The following is a 19305-nucleotide window of genomic DNA, read 5'->3' on the forward strand; positions in this document are numbered from 1 at the left end:
GCTATTGTCTGATTAGGAAGAGAGCAAAGCAAGCTTGGAAGGGAGTGACGTGAAGGCGGAGTACCTTCAGATTATCCGGAACATTCTTTTCCGAGCATCAGGGGAATAGCCAACCTTCCAAGGGACCAACTTTTGGTGATTTTGCTTTCCATTGGTTTTTTTTCCTCCTTTGGACCATCGCTCTATTTTGCCAATTCATCTTCTTCCCATCTAACTCTTCAATCGTACAGCTTATACCCCCAGCCTCCCTAGCCACATTTTGCTAAATCCCTCAAGGGTCGCAAATTGTCAAGGGTCTACTCCGTACGGAGTACGGAGTCGTCCACGTACATGACAGCACCTTCTAAACAGGTTAGGTACAGCTCAAGTTGACTAATATCTATAGTTATAGATTTAGGTATCGAAATACCAGAGTAGGTGGTTTTACATGTTCTATATTCCCTACCAGTTTCACTGCAATAGGTTGATCGAACTTTAATGGATCTATTGATGATGACTGGATTAAGAGTACGGAGTACCCTCTCACAACTGTTACACTACTGCGCAGTGTCAATAGTGGTACGACAATTGAACATGAAGTCTGGGTATAGTCTCCGATCCCCTACAAATACCCTTGAAGACTTAATGTTCGTATACTTCAGACAGTACAGTGTATTCCTCGCTCAGATCTTATATCTTACCTAGTCAACTAGCCTGATAGCTAAAGCCAGCGTGCCTTTACTCTCTCTCTCATCTTCTTCTTCAGGGGGTCTTTTTAAAAAAACATGTCTAAGTATGTCCTGACCGGTGTCGGGGGAAATCTTGGTAGGGTTGCAGCATCATACGCACTGGAAGTTGCCTCACCAGACAGCACTTTAGTCTTCACTACTTCCGATCTCAAAAAGCTCCCCTGCCATGTGCTTGAATCATGGAGAGCCAGAGGGGTTGAGGTGGCGCAAGTGACATACGACGATATGAGCAGCCTTGAGCAGGTTTTTGCAGGCGCAGAAGCCGTGAATATGATATCGACCTGGGCCTTTGGCCGTCGTCATGAGCAAGCCCGAAACGTGATCAACGCTGCCAGGTCATGCGGCGTTCGACGAATCTGCTATACGTCCTTTGTAGGCGCTGATGATCCCGCTCATATAAGCGACATGCCTTTCCTTCCGCGAGACCACAAACAAACCGAGGCTCTGATCATTGCTTCTGGGCTGGAATATAATATTCAACGCAATTATCTCTACATAGACAACATTCCCGACTTTTTCTCTTCCTCTTGGAGCTTCTGCGGGGGTCGGTGGCTTTCAAACTCACACGGTGGCCGTGGTGCCTACGTTTCTCGTGAAGATTGTGGCAGAGTACTTGCTGCTCTCCTCCTGGGTCGTGGTGAGCCTAACACCGTGTATACTGTGACGGGCCCGAGGGCTGTGACAGATAGGGAGGTATTCGACTGGATCTGCAACACATTGGGGGCAAAGGGACAGCTAGTCGATATGCCGGACGACGAGTTACGGAATTGGTGGATCAGCCGTGGGCTTCCTATTTCTGTTACGGAGCCATCATTGCTTCCCATGAAGCTCTGTGTGGATGATCTTTTGAGCTGTGGCGAGATGCTAGCACGAGGCTATATGACCAACACTAGCAACGCTGTCGAGTTGCTCACAGGACGGAAACCTGTTTCATTCCAGGAGGCTTTATCAAAATATGGGCATGTTTTTTCTGAAGAATAAATTGAGGCCCACCTGGAGACCAGATGAATTGCAGGGGGAACTTTGCGGGAATCTTCCAGGGACAAAAAAAAAAAGAAAAAATGGCTCTTGACTTCAGTTCAGTTCTCTCGATTTCTTGGCTATTTTGACAATTGGAATTGTATATGATAGTATCTGGTTACGAGAACATATGGATTTGAAGCCGCGTTTTGGTCGCCGGGGAAATGCCCTTGCGAAATCCAGTACCCATCTCTTCTGTAAAGCTCAGCCAATACATGTATTTTACTTGGCTAAATGGGATTTTGCGACACAACATATGCATGGATGACGAGAAAACCCTAACAGTCCCCTCTGAAAAGGTGAAGAAAACATAAGATGGTTCTTGCAAGCGACTATATTCCCCACTAAGTTATCCTATAGGAAGCGAAAGTAATCAGATTTATATTATAGTCCCCTCTTATAGAGTAGTGATATTAGCGATAATAACCTCGTTTACGATATCAAGTCTACCTCTACCTAGTCCTTATAAAATATATATCCTTCTCAGGACCACAATATTTTTTCACGATAGTAAAGATAATTCTAGTACTAAGGAGGGTAAAAGCTATGTAAAAAGGAGTCTTATAGCTGTAGATATCCAAGAAACTGGTTTAAATAGGCTAGATAACTATAACTATAAAGGAGATGTGAGCCCAAAAGACGGTTCAAGTTATACCAGAGAATTCATCGGCGATAGCCTATAGAGAGAAAGGGTTAGGTGAACTCGATGATTGTTTGAACTAAAGCACTAGTCATTGGATTATTAGAATTACAACGGCCAACGTAGTGGTATGTAGGGACACTAAGAATACCAATAATAGCAAAGCTATAGATGCAAGATAGAATGAGAGAGGCTTTCGCTTCCGGCTCCGTTCCCCCACACGATTGGCGCTTAACGTCAGGCACAGTTCGGCTCGTGGCTCGAATCATCTCGGCATCTCCAACACTCATAGATCTGGTTTACCTGGGTTTTAGGGTATTCTTGAGAGATATAAAGGCATTCTTCACATCTACAAGTCTCGATAGCCCTAGTAATTTTCCTTTTAGATCATGATTTCATTCAGAAAATAATACATAGAAATGACTGACTCCAAGCTGAGCCGCATTCTATGAACAGGAACTCCGAGTCTCGGAACAGCAGAGACAAGTATGACTGCGTCTGCATCGCCAGTGATTCAGTTAGCGATGAGAACAATGAGTAGAGCCCAGAAAGAGAGAAAGAGAGATCATGAGATGTCACATGTGAAAAATTGGCAAAGCCAGGGGTATCATCACAAGGCAGAGCTGGCAACATAAGCTATGCAACCTAATAGCCGTCATCGTCGGTCTTTTGGTAAACGTGGCGGGTACGAGTCGGATCCTTGCGCATGGTTTGTCCAGAACCTGTAAAACCCACTAAGAGATGAGATCAATTAGTATCGACGAAGTCAAGATGAATCAATGATAAAGAATCCATACCTCGTGCGTTGACGCCTTCACCCGTGCGGAACATGCTCTCCTTTTTGCCGAATGCACGCTTGCCCTTGCCCTTGGTCTTTGCAGCAAAATCTTTCCATTTATTCTTTCCTTCTTCCAGCTCCTTGTCCGCCTTGAACTTACGGGACACCTTGGCAGGACGAGCTGGTCCATCACCGTCCTTGTGGGGTTCGTTACGAGCCTGGGTAGCCAATGCGGGGTTGATATCTGCTGCGGCGGAGATCACACTGGGGTGAGGGGGAGCGGGCGAGGGAAATGCCGAACTGCCTGGTGTTCCATCAGCCTTGCGCTTTCGCGAATCAGTGCCAGAGATGGGTCGGATATCCTTGGCTGTCAAAGTTTCCACAGTTGCATATGACTTGAATGTGACCAGGTACACTGGGTTGGTGGATGAGCCAGTGATCGAGTTAATTTTGGCTGGGTAAAAAGCCTTGTCGCCAGAGACCCAGCGCGCAAGAACGTTGTCGTTCACCGAGAACAGTTCGGGAGTAGGAGCTCCAGCAGATGCTTCCTCTGGGTGCTCAGTGGGCTTGAAAGCATTATCCTTGGATCGGGCACCCTTGGGAGTTGGCTTGGGCGCAATTGACTTGAGTTCGGTGATTTGAGTTTTGAGAGCGGCCATGTATTCTTCTAGCTCGGCTTTCAGGCTGTTTAGTTCCACATTGTCAGGGTCTACCTCCAAACCCAGCAAGACGGTTTCAACCTATTAGTTCTGAGTTAGTAGTCATGGCGCGTGACCTTTTTGGGGTAATTTGCAACTAACCTGAGAATTGCATTCCGACAAGTCTGTCTCCAAAGCAGAGAGATCAGCCATGGTGAATTTTGATTCAGATGTGCAAGTTAAAGAGTGAGAGTAGCACTTTCAGCAGTTTGATACGTATCGATGAAGCTTGGAAGTGAAGCTTGGAAGTGAATGACCAGGTGAATTGCGGAGACTTAGGCATCTGATGGCAAATTCGCCCCGATCACGTGCATCCACTCTTCCGCCTTTTGGACCGCCTTTTGGACCGCCTTGCTGGAGGTACGCCACAATCGAGTAAACCAACATACCTAGTGCGGAATAAATGTGCCCGATTGACTTGACAGGGTGAATGAAGCTGGTTTTCTGGCTAAACTGGTGGGATGTATTCAGATAGTGTAAATCTAGTCTCTTAGGTGAATAGGCCATAGCTCGATCGGATCGGATCGCATACATCCCGAGTACCTCAAACAAGGTTGTGATAAGCAATCCGATAATCCACTTTTCGCTGATCGATATGGGGATACCTAGGTACATATGCACCCTTGTGCACGTTAAGGTCGGCACTGCCTTTACTCCGTGCCCCGTGCTTTTAGAGCTATGTACTCTACTCCGTCCAAGATGTCCAATAGATTCCTTTTCGTAGGGAAGTGGCAAAGTCCTCCAGTGGCCTGATACTTCAGTCGGGGTTTGGAGACCCAGACCCCGGGACTCGGAGACAATTCCAGACTTCTTCTAATGTTATATACCATCCAAAATTAGATATATGAGTCAGACAGAATGTCCGAAGTACGGGGTATGTAGGTCGGAATTCCGGCTACAGTCCTAAAGGACGATATTTAGGGCTTTCGAGAGAAGATGCTCGAAGTGGAAAAAAAAAAAAAAAAAAAAGAAAATTGATTTCAAAGCAAAGATCCAGACAGCCAATCATATCCCATACATCATTGACCGCCTATCCTATCGCCCATTCCTTTCCCCCCCTCCAGTCATCCAGTCCACTCATACTCGTCTTTCATCATTTCTCAGGGATTCTGCAATTTAGAATTATATTTGATTTGCTTTCAGTTACCATATCAGCCTCGTATTGGCCTGAGCCACATCTCCGCCGCAAATTGACTAGCGGGGAATTCGTTTTCGCCTCAGGCCCCTTCGAAACTAGAAACTCTTCTTCCTCTTTCCCCTCCATACTATCCGACACTCCCCCCATATCGCCCCATATCGCCCCTCCAAATTTTTGGAAGTCTACTATCGGCTTTTACTTGCGACTAATATCTGATTTACCAATCCGATATTTGTGTACTCACAAAGTCGAAGCTGTGAAGCTTTCTTGTGAGGAATCATCTTGCAATCCTCCTCGTTTTACGGTATCCATCGAATCTGTTACGGGCGGGAGCCCGGCGGGACTTATACTAAAATCCATTCAATTTCCATTATCACTTTTCTCTCCCTCAGCAGCCCTTCTTTACATTGGAGGTAACTCGCCACAATGGGTGATTACGATCAACGATACCAGCAAGGCCTTTACCTTTCTCCCAACCAACAAGATCTCCTGCTCGCTGCTCTTTCTTCCAACAACCCCAGCCGGAAGCTTCAAAGTGGATCTCCGCAAGTCAAGCCTTCTCAGAGCCCCGACGAAATCTCCTCAAACGGCCTCAGCGGCCCTCCGTCGGGTGGGTTTGACAATTCCCATGCCAACAATTTCGGGTTTGGGGATGACGAAAGCCCCTTCTTGGATTTTCCCACCGAGGTTGACTTCGATTTCCCCGGTTCCGCTGACTTGATCGGTGACCTACCGGGGTCGGTGGATTATGAATATGATACCGGCGCCAAACGAAAGTCCCTTGATGGAAAGTCGGAAATTGACGGAGAGGAGAGCGGAAAGAAGCGTAGGGAAAGCGAGGCCAAGAAGCCTGGCAGGAAGCCACTGACTTCAGAGCCTACTACGGTATGCCACTCTTGGTTCATGCGAAAGTTTGGCTGAAACTAGAGTCGTGAACTGACATATTGAGCAGAAGCGCAAGGCTCAAAACCGGGCTGCCCAGCGAGCCTTCCGCGAACGCAAGGAGAAGCACTTGAAAGACCTGGAGGATTCGGTGGAAAGGCTGCAGAAGACGTCCGACATGACAAACCAGGAGAATGGCTTGCTGCGTGCCCAGGTAGAGCGGTTGCAGGTGGAGCTCCGTGAGTACCGAAAGCGCCTTTCCTGGATGGCCTCCGGATCAGGAAACGGCATATCGGCTATGAGCTCGAATTCCATTCCAAATGCCCATTCCAAGGGAGCATATGGCCTCCAAAACAATGATTTCCTCTTCGATTTTCCCAAGTTTGGCGATCTGCCTGGTGGTCATCTCTTCAACGGAAAATCTAACAAGAATAGCCAATCCAAGTCCAATGACATACCTCAGGCCCCTGGTGTCTTGGGTCGCGACAGTCTGACCAGTCCTTCGTCTCGGTCAAACTCTCTCGCACATTCGAACAAATCGAAGTATGACGGAACTCCTCACAGTGCTACTTCCACTAAAGCACCCTACTCTGGCTTCAAGTCTTCCATAAATGATAACTCTACCTCGGAGAATTCCCCGTCGTCTTCGTGTGACTCGCATCAGAGCCAGATGCCCTCGTCAAATGGAACCTCGCCAGAACCAAGTCTGAACTCCCCAGATGGGCAACACCGCGAGCTGGGGCCAGGTGACTCGTGTGGCGGACATGTCACCACTGATGGCGAGAAATCCTTCTGTGCACAGCTTGGTATGGCATGCGGCAACATCAAAAATCCCATCCCAGCGGTCCGGGATAACAGATCCAAGTCCATCAGTGTTTCAAGCACCCAGCCAACCCCAATTGATGGCCAAGCCGAGGGTGAAGGTTATCAAGATCTTGGAATTGATTGGATGGCTCATCAGAATGGTGGCCAGTTCGACCCGGTGCTCTTTGGTGACTGGCGAGAGCCCCAGGATGCTGTCTTATCTCAGGATTTCGGGTCTTTCTTCAATGAAGCATTTCCTCTGCCGGACCTGGGTAGTCCATCCCATAACTTATCCGAGGTGGCCACTGGTGTGGCCCCATCCAAGAAGAACCTAGTTGCTCAGATTGATAGCAAGCTCGATGAAGATGAGGTTGTCCCAGGCGAAAACCACTCACAGATGCTGTCGTGTACGAAAATCTGGTACGTCCCGGCTCATATAAGTCTTGATCAATCTACATTCCACATTACTGACCTCGGCTCTTTTTTCCTCTCTAGGGATCGTCTTCAATCTATGGAAAGATTCCGCAACGGCGAGATCGACGTTGACAATCTATGCTCCGAGCTTCGCACCAAGGCACGATGTTCTGAGAGTGGTGTAGTCGTGAACCAGAATGACGTTGACGACATTATGGGACGAGCCAAGTAGCTTACTTCCAGTATGCCCACCGCCCTCCAACTCATACTCGGGCCTAATTCACGATTCACGGACCAACACCTGATACTCGCGCTCTTTTGATTTCTACGCATACCCATCATCGATTGTCATTTATGGGAGGAATCCTGCTCGGCGTCATGAACACAACACAGGATAAAAACAAGGAAGCTCATGGAGGAGAAATAACATCCAATTCAGTGGCTATTTGATTTTGAAAACAGATCTTTTCGTCAATGCCCACAGTTGGCAATATATCTGTCTCTCCAATCTTAGGGGACCTACACCTTCCTTTCTGTTTCTCTTCTTTTCATCCTTTTTTTTTCTGCTCAACAGTAATTGCCGTTTGGTTATTTCATGCTTGTTTTGATTGGCACCGTTGAGCTTGGCGAATGGAGATCGTCTCACACTGGCCATGAAATTCTAGGAAATACGAGGTGGATGGCTCAGTGCCTATTGTACGGAAAGGAAATACGGCGAACTTGATATACTACTTTCCTTGAACTCGGGACATTTTAGCTCTGCGTTGCGTACTTTTTCTTTTTGTACACAATCTGTCAATGGATCTCTACTCTGTCGACTCCTTTCTGGCTATCCTATCAGAGTTTATATTGACGAGTAGGGTCATCGGCCCAGACGTGTAAATTCACCTTCGTTCCCTTGTCTCTTATGAGAAAAATACATTTCTCACTACAAAGGTCAAATCCAAACAGTGCAACATGGGAACATACACGAAGGGTTGTAGACGAGAGGGTACGGAGTAACATATATCTACAGATTCCAAAGCAAAGCTGTAAGGGTATCGATGTGGTCCACGGACATAAAACTAAAGTACAAAAAGAAATGAGGTGAAAGGATGTATTTTGTTGTTTTTTTTTTGTCCTTTGGTTTTTCTTCAGATGTTTTCTGCATCCCACTCTTCCCTCTGCAAAAAAAAAAAAGAAACACTGTCTGGACCTCAAGGACTCAACTTCAAAGTCCAGATCAACGCTGCAATTCGCGTTCATGCCCTGTCTTTCTGACTAGACTTGAGAACAAAGAACCTAAAGATTGAGCGCTAGAAAAATCAAAAAAGGCAAAAGATTCGCAAATGGGATGAGTTCAAGAGACACAGAAGAATTAGAGTATCAGGGGGTAAGATCGAGGCAATGTCGATGGCCAGAGGAAAATATGAGACATAGAAAAATTCAATGTCACCGATTAGGCGTCACCAGATGCGACGGGCTTGTCACCCGAGGGGGCAGGAGTGTCATTTGGGCCGCTCTTGAAGCCACCCCGACCTCCTCCACGGCCACCGCGACCACGCTCGCCACTGCCGCGCCCGCCGCGGCCACGACCACCAAATCCACCACGGCGGCTGCCATCGCTGTCACTGGCGCTCTGGTAGCCACGCGGGGTGGTAGTGATGCCACCCCGGCTGCTGGACTGCCAAGTTCCGGCATTACCGACAGCAGCACGCGGGCCGCGGTCCTCGAAGAACTTGAAGTTGGGCTTACGTTGCTGACCATGGGGAGTAGGGCCGGACTTCTTCAGCTCAATGGGCAGGTGGTCCATAGCCGCCTTGGCCTCTTCAACAGTCGAGAATGTCACGACGTGGTTGTACTTGCCAAGCTTGTCAATCTTAGTAATCTTTGACCTGTCCTCCTCAGAGATGAGGTCACGGACAGCCTGTTCGCTTTCGGCGCTTGTGACGAAAAGAGCATTGGCAGGCTTCTTTTCACCCCGGGGTGCAGGTGATTCACTTGGCTTTTCGTGCGGGGCGGTGCCGTTAGTGTCGGCAACCGTGGCCTTTTCTTCCACGGCGGGCTGAGCAGAGGCGGCAGCAGCTGGCTGCGGACTCATAGACTTGGGAATCACGGGCACAGGGGAGGCTCTCGGTCCCTTCTGGCCCTGAGGAATGGGTGCACGCGCGGGAGGGGCTTGGCCGAACTGGGGTGCCACGACGGGGGTTCGGGCAGCGCCAGTCGGAGCAGGTGAGGCAGTGGTCGCCGGGAGACCGCTGGAGACAGATTGAGGAGCACCACCGGTCTGGGGTTTGCCGGTGCGATGGGCGAAGTTGAATCCTTGAGCCCGCATCTCCGTCGCGATGCGTCCAGCTTCAACTTCCAGAACGAGGTATCCAAATGCGGCGTCCGCCAAGTTGAAATTCCACATATTTTTGAAGGCACTCTCATCGACCTGTCCAGCAGCATTGCCAGCGGCAACTGGGCCACCGAATGGATTGCCGCCATTGGCAATAGAAGGCATCTTGTGAACAACATCCAGAGCATTCTCTAGGAGAGTCTTCTGGCCATCATTGGAGGAGATGGCTGCCTCGACCTCGGTTTTGACAGTCTCCCAGACATCGTTGAATGATGCCTTAGAGGCAGCAAGCTTGCCGCGATAGTGATCCAAAGACGGGTTCACTGAGAACTCGTTGTACGAGGAGCCGTAGCGGAAATGGAGACCAGCCGAAATAGAAAAGTCGGCCTTCAGTGTAACGGATAGCTGGTTCAGCATGCCCTCGCGGGCAGGAGAAGCGTGGGTGACAAATACACGAGTCTCGGAGGGGTCGTAGACACGGTTGGCGGTGTCAATAAGTTCACCCATCTGCAAGAGTGTTGTCCACATGGTGCCTTGACCGCCGGCAATAGTCGTCTTTCCCTCGCCATTGTCGAAAAGTTTATGCATCACGACGGCGCCTCCCAGCCCCAGGAGACGGAGCTTCACACCGCCGATATCAAGAAGGCGTGAGTTGGCCTCGTCGATAATGTGAAGCTTGTCTACCTTGTATTCACCTGACCGGAACTTCTCCAACACGCGCACATCTTCGCAAGCACCCCAGACTGTGTAGACTGGGACGTCAAGGGTAATGCGCTTGTCGAGAAGCATGGAGAGCTCGGAGAGGGGGAGTTGGTCGGGCGGGAAGCGCTGTTTAATTGACTGCTGGGGAGATACCTGTGCGATGGACCGTTTCACGTTCTCGGGGAGGAGGGGGGAATATTGTGCGACATGCTTCAATGTCCTATACGTAGATATGGGGTTAGCTGATGCTTTTTAGTATGTTTTGGTGCCTGGTAAGACGAATGTGTTGGGCAGCAAACACGCGCCGAAAAGCTTGAGGAGAATACTGACTTGTCTGCAATTCGCTCGAGGGAAGTATCATCGTAGAAACCAAAGTCACCTGTGTGGATGATGTGGTCGGCGCGGGCCTGCTTCGCAAGCTCGTTAAGAGACTTCAAGTTGCCTGTTTTACGGGTCCAATTAAGACGTTGTCACTTCGCCAAGAAAAGTATCGCCAGAATGTACATACCTCGGACATCTGCAATGCACAAAATTCGTGTCGGGCCACTCTGAATCACACGGCCATTGTTGGGGAGCAGCGGCGTGGCACCGGGGACAGGGCCCGCAGCCGCACCATTTGAAATAGGGTAGCCTTGAGCACCGAAGTTGGGACGAGGCTATAAATGAGAAGGAAAAGGTGATATTAGCTAAGCTCTTCAATATCTCAACAATATGGCATTCAGCCCGACAGAAGCTGGGGGCAGATGCGCAAATGCGAGGGGAGGTAAGGTTTAGGGAGCCACCTACAGAAGCCATGGAGTTGTCGAATTTAAATGGTGGTGGGAGAATATAGAGGTATGTGTGGAGATGAAGGTGGAGAGAAAGAAGAGAAAGGAATGAAGGAGAAGGATGAAGGTGTGTCGAGGGGAAAAAGATGTCGAAGATTCACTTTCTCATCGATGAAGCAGCAGCCGTGACATGGAGATTAGGTAAGCCGCCCCTGGCACCTGCACCTGGGCACCTGGGCACCCACCGGCAGTACAAACAACACTTCCACTTACTATTCATTCATAGGGTGAGCTCAATGAAGTTATGAAAATTGACTCATTGAACTGGTTTGACTACATCTTATTGCTCTCAGATGCTGCCCAGAGATAATATTGTTGATTTTTGCCTCGCACCAACCCGAAATTTAGGTCATTGTAGTCTGGCATTGCAGGTGAGATAGACACTCTTGTCCGATTATCTGGAGTGGAAATCTTCATATGACGCTTCAACAATACCTCTCATGATACCTCAGCTATCAGATAGGCAGCTATCCGACTCTATAGCGTAGATGATGATTTGGTACGCCCATTGTCAGACCAACGACAACGTATATCAAAGTTTTTCGACATGACTCCAACCAGCTATTGCTGCCCATCAAACTTTTTTGACAGGCTCTGACACTGCTCGAATTCAACATCATGTGGACTGAATGAATCGAGGGCCTTTCAGTGTCAACAACGGAAAATGTCTACCAACAATTGGACGGGCCCAACACAAGATAGGAACCCCCAGCTCATCTCCATGCGCAAAAGTCACAACATACCGATCATGAAAAGGCCAGTTATGCTTTTCACAGGTCATCGACAAACTCGTCTCTGGTCTCCAAGGAGCCAGCCAGCCACATATTCTAATCTGATTTAGCCCAACCCTGGTGATCATCGAGTGGGACACCATATTTGCCACAAATAGATGTGAGAGAGCTATTTCCCATCTGACGTGCAGCGTCAGGAAATTTTCCCCGACGCAGCAATACATTAGGGGAAGAGGTTGTACGGGGTCTTCCAAGCATCTGACCAGTCAGGATATCCCAGGATGAACCATGTCTGATCTTTGTCTGTTCCTAGGCCCTGATGGAAGAAGATATTTGCGAACTGCTCATCAACACGGGAGCAGATCCTATCCCCCCTAATATCCCCAAACGCCTTGAAGTCAAATGCAGCCTTAGCTGCCAGATTTGTCTCGTGGCGAGAGGTCCAGCTGCATCATTCGACGATAGTTGATTGGCGTTATCAAGACTGTTGACTACTAAAAACCTCCGTGTACTTCAAATTCCAGTCGGGATTGCGGATGGCTTGAACATCTGCTGCGGCAGAACCCAAAAGCTGAAGATATAAAATGATCCCTTGCCGATCTCCCTGCGTCATATCGTGGGGAACCCCATAGTACCTATGTCGACGGGGTCTTGCTGTGTAGCACCGCTTTTATAAGGGCAGTTTTAGGAGTATATTCTATCTCTTGAGATATGATGTAGAACAAGATCACACATTGGATATCTTGAGCCGGCACATTTGGGTATCTGGGAAGCGAGAACCCTATATGGCTTAATGTAGAGGACTTTCGCCAATGAGAAACAGGAGTATAGTAGACAAGATACATTTCTTTTTCTATCGTAACTTAATTGAACTATGAAATAGGGAGAAGTTTTATATCATACAATTCAGATGTGGAAATTCCACGGCTAATGGCATCATGGATGTCAGTACTGATTCGAGTGATTACCCGCATAACTTGCATAATCTGGACAGTTCTGCGATCTTGGAGATAGGCGATGTCACGTATTCCGTATAATAGCAGAGTCTGTACGGAGTACTGAAACCGAGGCTTGCCAGAACAATAGGAGTCTCTTGCACCCGATTAAATCTTCATAAAGTTCATCTCCATTCATGTAACTATCTATAGCTGGGCCTTCTGGATTCGCCGCCCGATCTCATCGAAGTGAATCTGCTTCCCAGATACCAATGCCTCCTGGAGGTAAGAACCAATTTCCACGGCCTTGACGGCGTTGCTCAGCTTCATGGGAAGCGGAGTTTTGTCCAAGCAGGCGGCAGTGAAGTCATTAGCCTCCTGGACGAAGGCAGGACTGAAGCGACCCATAAAATTGGGAGGGATTTCGCGAGTAATCCCACCGTTGTGGAATAAGTTGACAAAGTTTTGCTGGGGGTTGCCATTCACAGTCAATTTGCCCTCGGTGCCAATGATCTCAGTAGTGTCCTCCTGACCGGCAGCCATCATGCGCGAGCAGTAATAGTAAGCAATCTTGCCATTCCAGAATTCCACAATTCCCACGGCGTTGTCATAGTCATTGTACTTCTTCAACTCCGGCTGGACCGCAGTGATACCGTGGGCAGAAATGCTCTTTGGCATGATTTCATCCCCAAAGAACCACAGACTGAGATCAATGTCGTGCACAGACATGTCGACAAACACGCCGCCGGACCAGGCTGCATATTCGACGTAGAAGCCTGAGGGATCAAACTTGTCACAAGTCTGGCTGCGAATAATGGCAGGCCGTCCGATGAGACCTTGCTCCATCTTGGCGTGGGCGTCACGGTAGGAGTCGTCAAAGCGTCTAGAGAAACCGCACATCACCTTCAGATGCGGCTTTTTCTTAGCAGCCTGAACCACTGCTCTGCACTTGAAAAATATATCCATGAGTATTCGTCCTAACTCAAAACATGGAGGAGGTCATACCACTTCGACATTGGTAGACAAGGGCTTCTCGCAGAGAACATGCAAGTCTTGCTCGATGGCTTTAATTGTCTCCTCCGCGTGCACGGAGGTAGCCGTCCCGATGGCAACAGCCTGCAGACCGGGATGCCTGAGCATTTCATCGTAATTGGTGTACAGAGTCACACCATGGGGCTCCAAGTTTACTCTCCCCCATGTAATCTCGGCAGGGTCTGGGGTGAATGCCGCAACAAGCTCTGCGCGGGGTGTCTTTTGCAGGAAGTTGATTGCATGAAGCTTGCCAACTCGACCAAGGCCGGCCATACCAACTTGTAGGTTTTGAACTGTCATGGTGCTGTAATGAAGAGGAAAGTTGAGAATGATTGATGTTCTTATCAACCCTTCATTTCCCGGGTCTTCGAGGGGACTTAAATAGTTGAGAAAGAAGCTGGATCATCTGCATCTTGATTAATGTAGTCCCGTTAGTTTTATCTCAGGGTAATATCTTGCACCGTGAAGTAGACAGTCGTTGAAAGATGAACGGAAAGAATTGCTGGATGTGACGAAAGGGGAAGGTTGGCTTGGTTTTCCCCGCATTCAGGCCCCAGGTACACGATATCCTGTCTTTCCCGATCGAAAAGAGCAGGTATTTGCTGAGTGACGTAATGCCAAGTTAATCTACCTACTCAATATCTCATTCAAATGATAGTGGGTCATGCATACAGCACCGTGGGGGCAGACGGAAAGAATTTCCTCTTTGCAAATCTCCCAGCAACTCAAGAACTGCAATGTCTCCGAAAAAAGGTCGCTTGGTAGCTGGCTGGTGAGTTGGCCTATGTCCACCGATAAGGCTTCGTGTTAATTGGACCTACGCAGCCAACGGTGTCGCGGTAAGTCCCTATGTGGGGGAAATCGATGTACAGAATTTCTGAAACGCAGACAATTGCACAGTCCGACACCTAAAATGTAAGAATTATCAATTCAGAAGCAATGAGGTATACTAATCAAGCATTGTAGGCAATCTCAATGACCTGGGTTGCGAGCACTGTCAACAAGCTGGGGTGGATTGTGACCGAACCAATGTCCGGTTTCGTAGTGGTTTTTCGTTGTCAAAAGAGGCCGAGATTGCCTTCTCAGATGAGAGCTGCTGGCCCCAGCTGCGTGGCAAAGGTAAGCGGGAGCTAATGAGTTTCTATGATTTCTATGATCTAAATTTAAGTACGGGTTCTAGTGCGCTTCCATGATGAGACACCCGAAATCGCTAGCCTATACTCGACAATTCAGAATGATCAACCAGCTCATACCAACGACGGTGATTGTATCTTTGCAGTCGGGCGGAGAGAGGAGCCCTATATCCTCAATGGCCTACTAGCACAACAACCATGCGCAGCTAATGGAGCCGATGAGGCAGATGCCTCGACCAGATTCCCGCCTTCTACAACAGAAAATGGGTCACCATTTGCTCCATTATTGTCTTCTCCGGGATCAATCAAATCTCGAACATCATTCAAGCCTTCGCAGCCGCTAAGCAAAAGGGAGGCCATACTGTTGAGGAATTTTGTTGAGAATATGGCGCTCTGGGTGCGTGCATGCCCGACAATATATCCATCTGCAGCCACTGATTATAACAGGCTGATATCACGGACCCCCAACGGCATTTTGAAACGGAGGTTTCAGCTCGGGCACTCAAGGAGCCTGTCTTGCGCTACGCAATTTTTGCATTTTCTTCGCGCCATCTTGACCGACAGGGCAACAGCGATGTAACAGAGGCATTGCAGTACCATAACTGCTGTGTTCAACTACTCATTCCAGCACTTTCTGGGTCTCACGAGCACATCACCGAAAATATACTAGCTGCGGTTGCTATACTCCGCCAGCATGAGGAAATGGATGGTCAGTCGTCGATGAGGCCAAGTAGTTTGCGTCAAATTGATACTCACACATTCCAGGAGAGGACAACCAATTCCATCTCACTGGCACGACTCACATTCTGAATACAGTGACAACCTTTGGGTCTTCGGGTGGCGTGGGTGAAGCTGCTGCTTGGCTTTGTTTGCGGCAGGATATCTATATCTCGCTGACCAGCCAACAGCCTTTGCGAACTAGCCTACAAAGCTTTTATCGCTCAGATGTGTTTCAAAGAGACGATGATTTTGCATGGTCAAGCAGAATGGTCTTCCTACTTGCTAATCTTCTCCAGGGTGCTTTCACAAAGTCCACCATGATACATGGCCTAGAGCAGAGGATCGAGGATTGGTATTCTACCAAGCCACATACCTTCGACCCGGTGAGGTCAGTCCCACAAGCCCCCGGGCCAGATCAACGACTCCCTACCATATGGATGCTGCTACCCGTGCATGGTGAATGACCCCATAACAGGTGTGTATAGTGAGACTGAAGACTAATCCTGGCTCCAATGCCTGCTCAGTGATTGGTATTCAATACTACCACATTGCCAAGATTATTTTGGCGCTCTCCGATCCTTCAAGGACATCCTCCACCTATGAGAGTTTGCGACATTCCCGAACAGTGGAGGTTCGTTGCACCCTTGACTTTTTTTGGACGGCACTCACCATGAAATTTAGAAGAATGTACGCCACCATCTGCTTATGGTCATGGGATTGGCACAGTCCAACACGAAAGCGGAGAACACGTTGTTTACTGCACGTCATAGTCTAGTTGCCTGTCAGTTGCCAAAAGGTTAATCTTGTTGAGGATTTCACTGACTTGACAGGGGGCTGGGTCCTACGAAATCCCCTCGATCAAAGGGCTGCCGAATCATTATTGCAAGCCATGCATGCAAGGACTGGTTGGAATATGAATCCCCTAATCCAGACATTGCGCGCGCAGTGGCAAGAGGTTGAGAATGAAGATTGAGTATGTATTATCACGTAAAGAGAGTATCAATAAGGCTGAAAGAAGAGGAAAAGCAGGTCAAATAGCCGAGTGATGAACATTGGCGTCAAGACATGCCCTGGTCCCGGGATGTGTAAACCGAAGGGATGGGGAAGATCACAATCTCAGGGGATCTACGTCGTACGTAGTCGCACTCCACTCCTTTTTTGATTTAAAATCAGCGCACTTTCCTTTTTTTCTGGTAAATTCGCTGAAATATCTTCACAGAGCAAGCGCAATCTACTTCAACGCTGCGTCTTACCCCCGCAAATTTAACCTCACGCTAGTCAAAGCGGATCTTGTCTCGGCCCTGATCGCCCGTGACATTCACATTGGCGCCTCAATTCTTGCAGCAAAGATGAATACAATCCTCGGGCTGGTCCCCAGAAGTCTATGGAAATCCGATTTCTCAATTGTCACCAAGTTCTATTATACACCCATGCACAGCGCACATTCCTCATGGGCCAACACAAAAGAGAGCATATCTTCATCTACATATTGCGCACCCCCGCCTTCCTACAATGACGTGAGCGGCGCCGTGATCATAGGCCAAGATGGCAAGCCTCAATTTCTATCACCAGAGGAAGAGGTGGAGCGACAACTTCGACTACAGCAAGCGGTGCGCGAGAAGATGTTAGGCTTACCACGAACGACACAGTTCGAATGGCACCAAGGAACATCAGGGACATCAGCATCAACAGGAATCACAGGAACTACAGGATCGGTGGATGAATTACAACTACCGCCGTATACACCTCGAGAAAAGAAATGATGTCATGCCAAGTGCAGGTTGGATACGCAGTTTTGACAGAGCCTTGGGTTTCCTTCATGAGCTTGCACATGTGAGAGTCCACAACCGCAGCACACTTTATATAGTCTGCGGGGAGCTTTGTATAATAATAATGCACCGAGGGTTCGCCTTGCGAGTTTATGGCCGTATCCACTATTTGTACAAGATTTTTTTGTAGACGTATGCGAGACTTAGTTGCGGAACAGTTTCAAGCCACCTTCCTCCCGATCAATGTCATCCTCTTCGTCGCTATCACCCTCGTCACCTTCACCCAGCAGACCACTGGCCGATCTGCCAAGCAGAGAAGCAAAGAACTCATCCCGTGCGCGCGTAGACCAGGAACCACGGTCATCAGGGGCCATGAAGTTCTGAAGCTTCTCATGCACGTTGTACTTCATCTTGCGGCCCTTAGAAGCACGGGTATCAATGTCTCGCTTGACCTTATCGTTGCGCATACCAGTGATGGGGTGAATCGGCAGGCGAGAAGGTAGCTGGTGTAGGTTGTCAAAGCCACTGGTCATGGACTCAGATGAGGACATGCGCTGCTCAACGAGATCACGCAAGAGGGACTGGTAGAAAGCTCCATCGTCATAGATAGGTTCTTGCTCAGAGGTGCGCGAGCGCTTGGAGGATCGTTCTCCAATCTCTGTGGCGACTTGGGCATCGAGGACGGCTGTGATGGTCTGTTGGCGACCGGAGGATGAACCGAGCAATTTGCCTCTGGCGTTGGGGAGAGATGCAGAAGTGCCACGAACTTTCGAGGACCACTTGTCAAGAATGGAACGACGGTGGGAGATGGACTCAGATTCCAATTCGGCCATACGTTCCCATAGCGAGGCAGAGGGAGTACTGGGCGAGGCGGGGGAGGGTCTCTTGCGCTTTTTGCTGTCTTCTTTGGCGGTAGCATCGGCCAGGGCGGTACGTAAACCTTCGAGAGTCGACCATAATGCAAGTGCAGCTGACTCCGCCGACTTGATTGCTTCCTCATCGACAACTTCCTCCTCGTCATTCATCGTATTCTCTCCGTCGGCTTCGTTCTTTGAACCCAAAACAGCAGCAATACCGTTGATTGACGTCAATCCACCCTGAAGCTTAATTCGCGCGTTAAGGAGCGCGTCAAAAGTGGTACGTTGTTGCTTGACAGCCTTTCCCTTCGTAGCATCGGCCTTGGCTGCGGAAGAGATTGTTGCGGCAATAGTTTTCTGATCCGTCGCCATTAGTTTCCGAATCTCGTCACGGTCACCAGACGGTCCGCTTGTGTCGCCATGTCGGACTTCCGGGCGACTCCTCTTGGATTTCTTCTCGACTGCCTCCTCCTCATATTCACTGTCATCTTCCTGGTCCTCTTCCCTATCTTCATCGCTATCATCCTCGTCTGCATCGGTGTCTTCATCAGAGCCCTCCAGGGCCAGGACATCATCAGATTCGTCCGACATGGACAAGGCGTCTGAGTCCTCGTCATCTTCACTTTCGGCGCCTAGTGCCGCCCGGCTGACTCGGGCGCCATCATATTGTTTCCCCAGCGGGAGGGGATCGTCTTTGCGGAGCTTTGCTTTCCTGTTTGATTATTAGTGAGTACTTGCAACCAAATACGCCTATTTTTACATACCCAACAGTCTGGTAATGCTCTCGGCCTGTATTCACTTCCTCTTTATCTTCACCTTCATCATCACTTGATTGTTGGCCATTATCGATATCCTCGGGGTCAAAGTCTATGCGCCAAGTAAGCATTGAGTGTTTGGTACCCAAGAGAATCTGTAGATGAATCATTCATGCATACCTTTAGGGGTTGGGTCTTCAAAATCAGCCAGCTGATCAGCCAAGGAACGAGCTGCGCGTGGTTTGCCCATAGTGTTTGGTATGGGGAGAGAAGAGGTTGACGAGCAACTTTTTTTTTGGTTTTTCCGGATAACGGATTATTACTCCTATTTAGGGTTAGCGTCCGTGGGCGGTATAGATTCACGTGGGCGGTATATAGTGTGTGTGGTTCAATTAAACAGGCGGTCGGCCATTTTATCGGCA

At 48.8% G+C, this 19305-nt stretch overlaps 7 protein-coding genes across 7 annotated transcripts; 3 read left to right on the plus strand and 4 right to left on the minus strand.

Annotated features, from left to right (window-relative positions):
- Positions 1–764: 764 nt before the first annotated feature.
- Positions 765–1709, plus strand: N7500_001426 (uncharacterized protein; the record flags this gene model as incomplete). Its single annotated transcript, XM_056672572.1, has 1 exon — positions 765–1709. One exon carries the CDS (start codon positions 765–767, stop codon positions 1707–1709), a length of 945 nt encoding a protein of 314 aa, XP_056536091.1.
- Positions 1710–3033: 1324 nt separating this feature from the next.
- On the minus strand, positions 3034–4017 carry N7500_001427 (tudor domain-containing protein; the record flags this gene model as incomplete). Its single annotated transcript, XM_056672573.1, has 3 exons — positions 3034–3122; positions 3186–3906; positions 3967–4017. 3 exons carry the CDS (start codon positions 4015–4017, stop codon positions 3034–3036), a joined length of 861 nt encoding a protein of 286 aa, XP_056536092.1.
- A 1411-nt stretch (positions 4018–5428) lies between these two features.
- Positions 5429–7334, plus strand: yap1 (putative bZIP transcription factor AP-1/Yap1; the record flags this gene model as incomplete). Its single annotated transcript, XM_056672574.1, has 2 exons — positions 5429–5887; positions 5955–7334. 2 exons carry the CDS (start codon positions 5429–5431, stop codon positions 7332–7334), a joined length of 1839 nt encoding a protein of 612 aa, XP_056536093.1.
- Positions 7335–8540: 1206 nt separating this feature from the next.
- On the minus strand, positions 8541–10919 carry N7500_001429 (uncharacterized protein; the record flags this gene model as incomplete). The annotated part of the gene is made up of 4 exons (XM_056672575.1): positions 8541–10344; positions 10455–10566; positions 10633–10780; positions 10911–10919. 4 exons carry the CDS (start codon positions 10917–10919, stop codon positions 8541–8543), a joined length of 2073 nt encoding a protein of 690 aa, XP_056536094.1.
- Positions 10920–12824: 1905 nt separating this feature from the next.
- Positions 12825–13949, minus strand: N7500_001430 (putative NAD binding Rossmann fold oxidoreductase; the record flags this gene model as incomplete). The annotated part of the gene is made up of 2 exons (XM_056672576.1): positions 12825–13565; positions 13623–13949. 2 exons carry the CDS (start codon positions 13947–13949, stop codon positions 12825–12827), a joined length of 1068 nt encoding a protein of 355 aa, XP_056536095.1.
- A 437-nt stretch (positions 13950–14386) lies between these two features.
- Positions 14387–17265, plus strand: N7500_001431 (Zn(II)2Cys6 transcription factor; the record flags this gene model as incomplete). Its single annotated transcript, XM_056672577.1, has 11 exons — positions 14387–14421; positions 14475–14488; positions 14550–14564; positions 14616–14768; positions 14830–15179; positions 15230–15491; positions 15548–15958; positions 16027–16133; positions 16184–16283; positions 16333–16447; positions 16722–17265. The coding sequence occupies 11 exons, from the start codon at positions 14387–14389 to the stop codon at positions 17263–17265; spliced, it is 2106 nt and encodes a 701-aa protein (XP_056536096.1).
- A 209-nt stretch (positions 17266–17474) lies between these two features.
- Positions 17475–19133, minus strand: N7500_001432 (AATF family protein; the record flags this gene model as incomplete). The annotated part of the gene is made up of 3 exons (XM_056672578.1): positions 17475–18840; positions 18893–18995; positions 19064–19133. 3 exons carry the CDS (start codon positions 19131–19133, stop codon positions 17475–17477), a joined length of 1539 nt encoding a protein of 512 aa, XP_056536097.1.
- Positions 19134–19305: the final 172 nt, after the last annotated feature.

Source organism: Penicillium coprophilum (assembly GCF_028826855.1).
Source record: "Penicillium coprophilum strain IBT 35676 chromosome Unknown utg000002l_segment0_segment0, whole genome shotgun sequence".
NCBI lineage: Eukaryota > Fungi > Ascomycota > Eurotiomycetes > Eurotiales > Aspergillaceae > Penicillium > Penicillium coprophilum.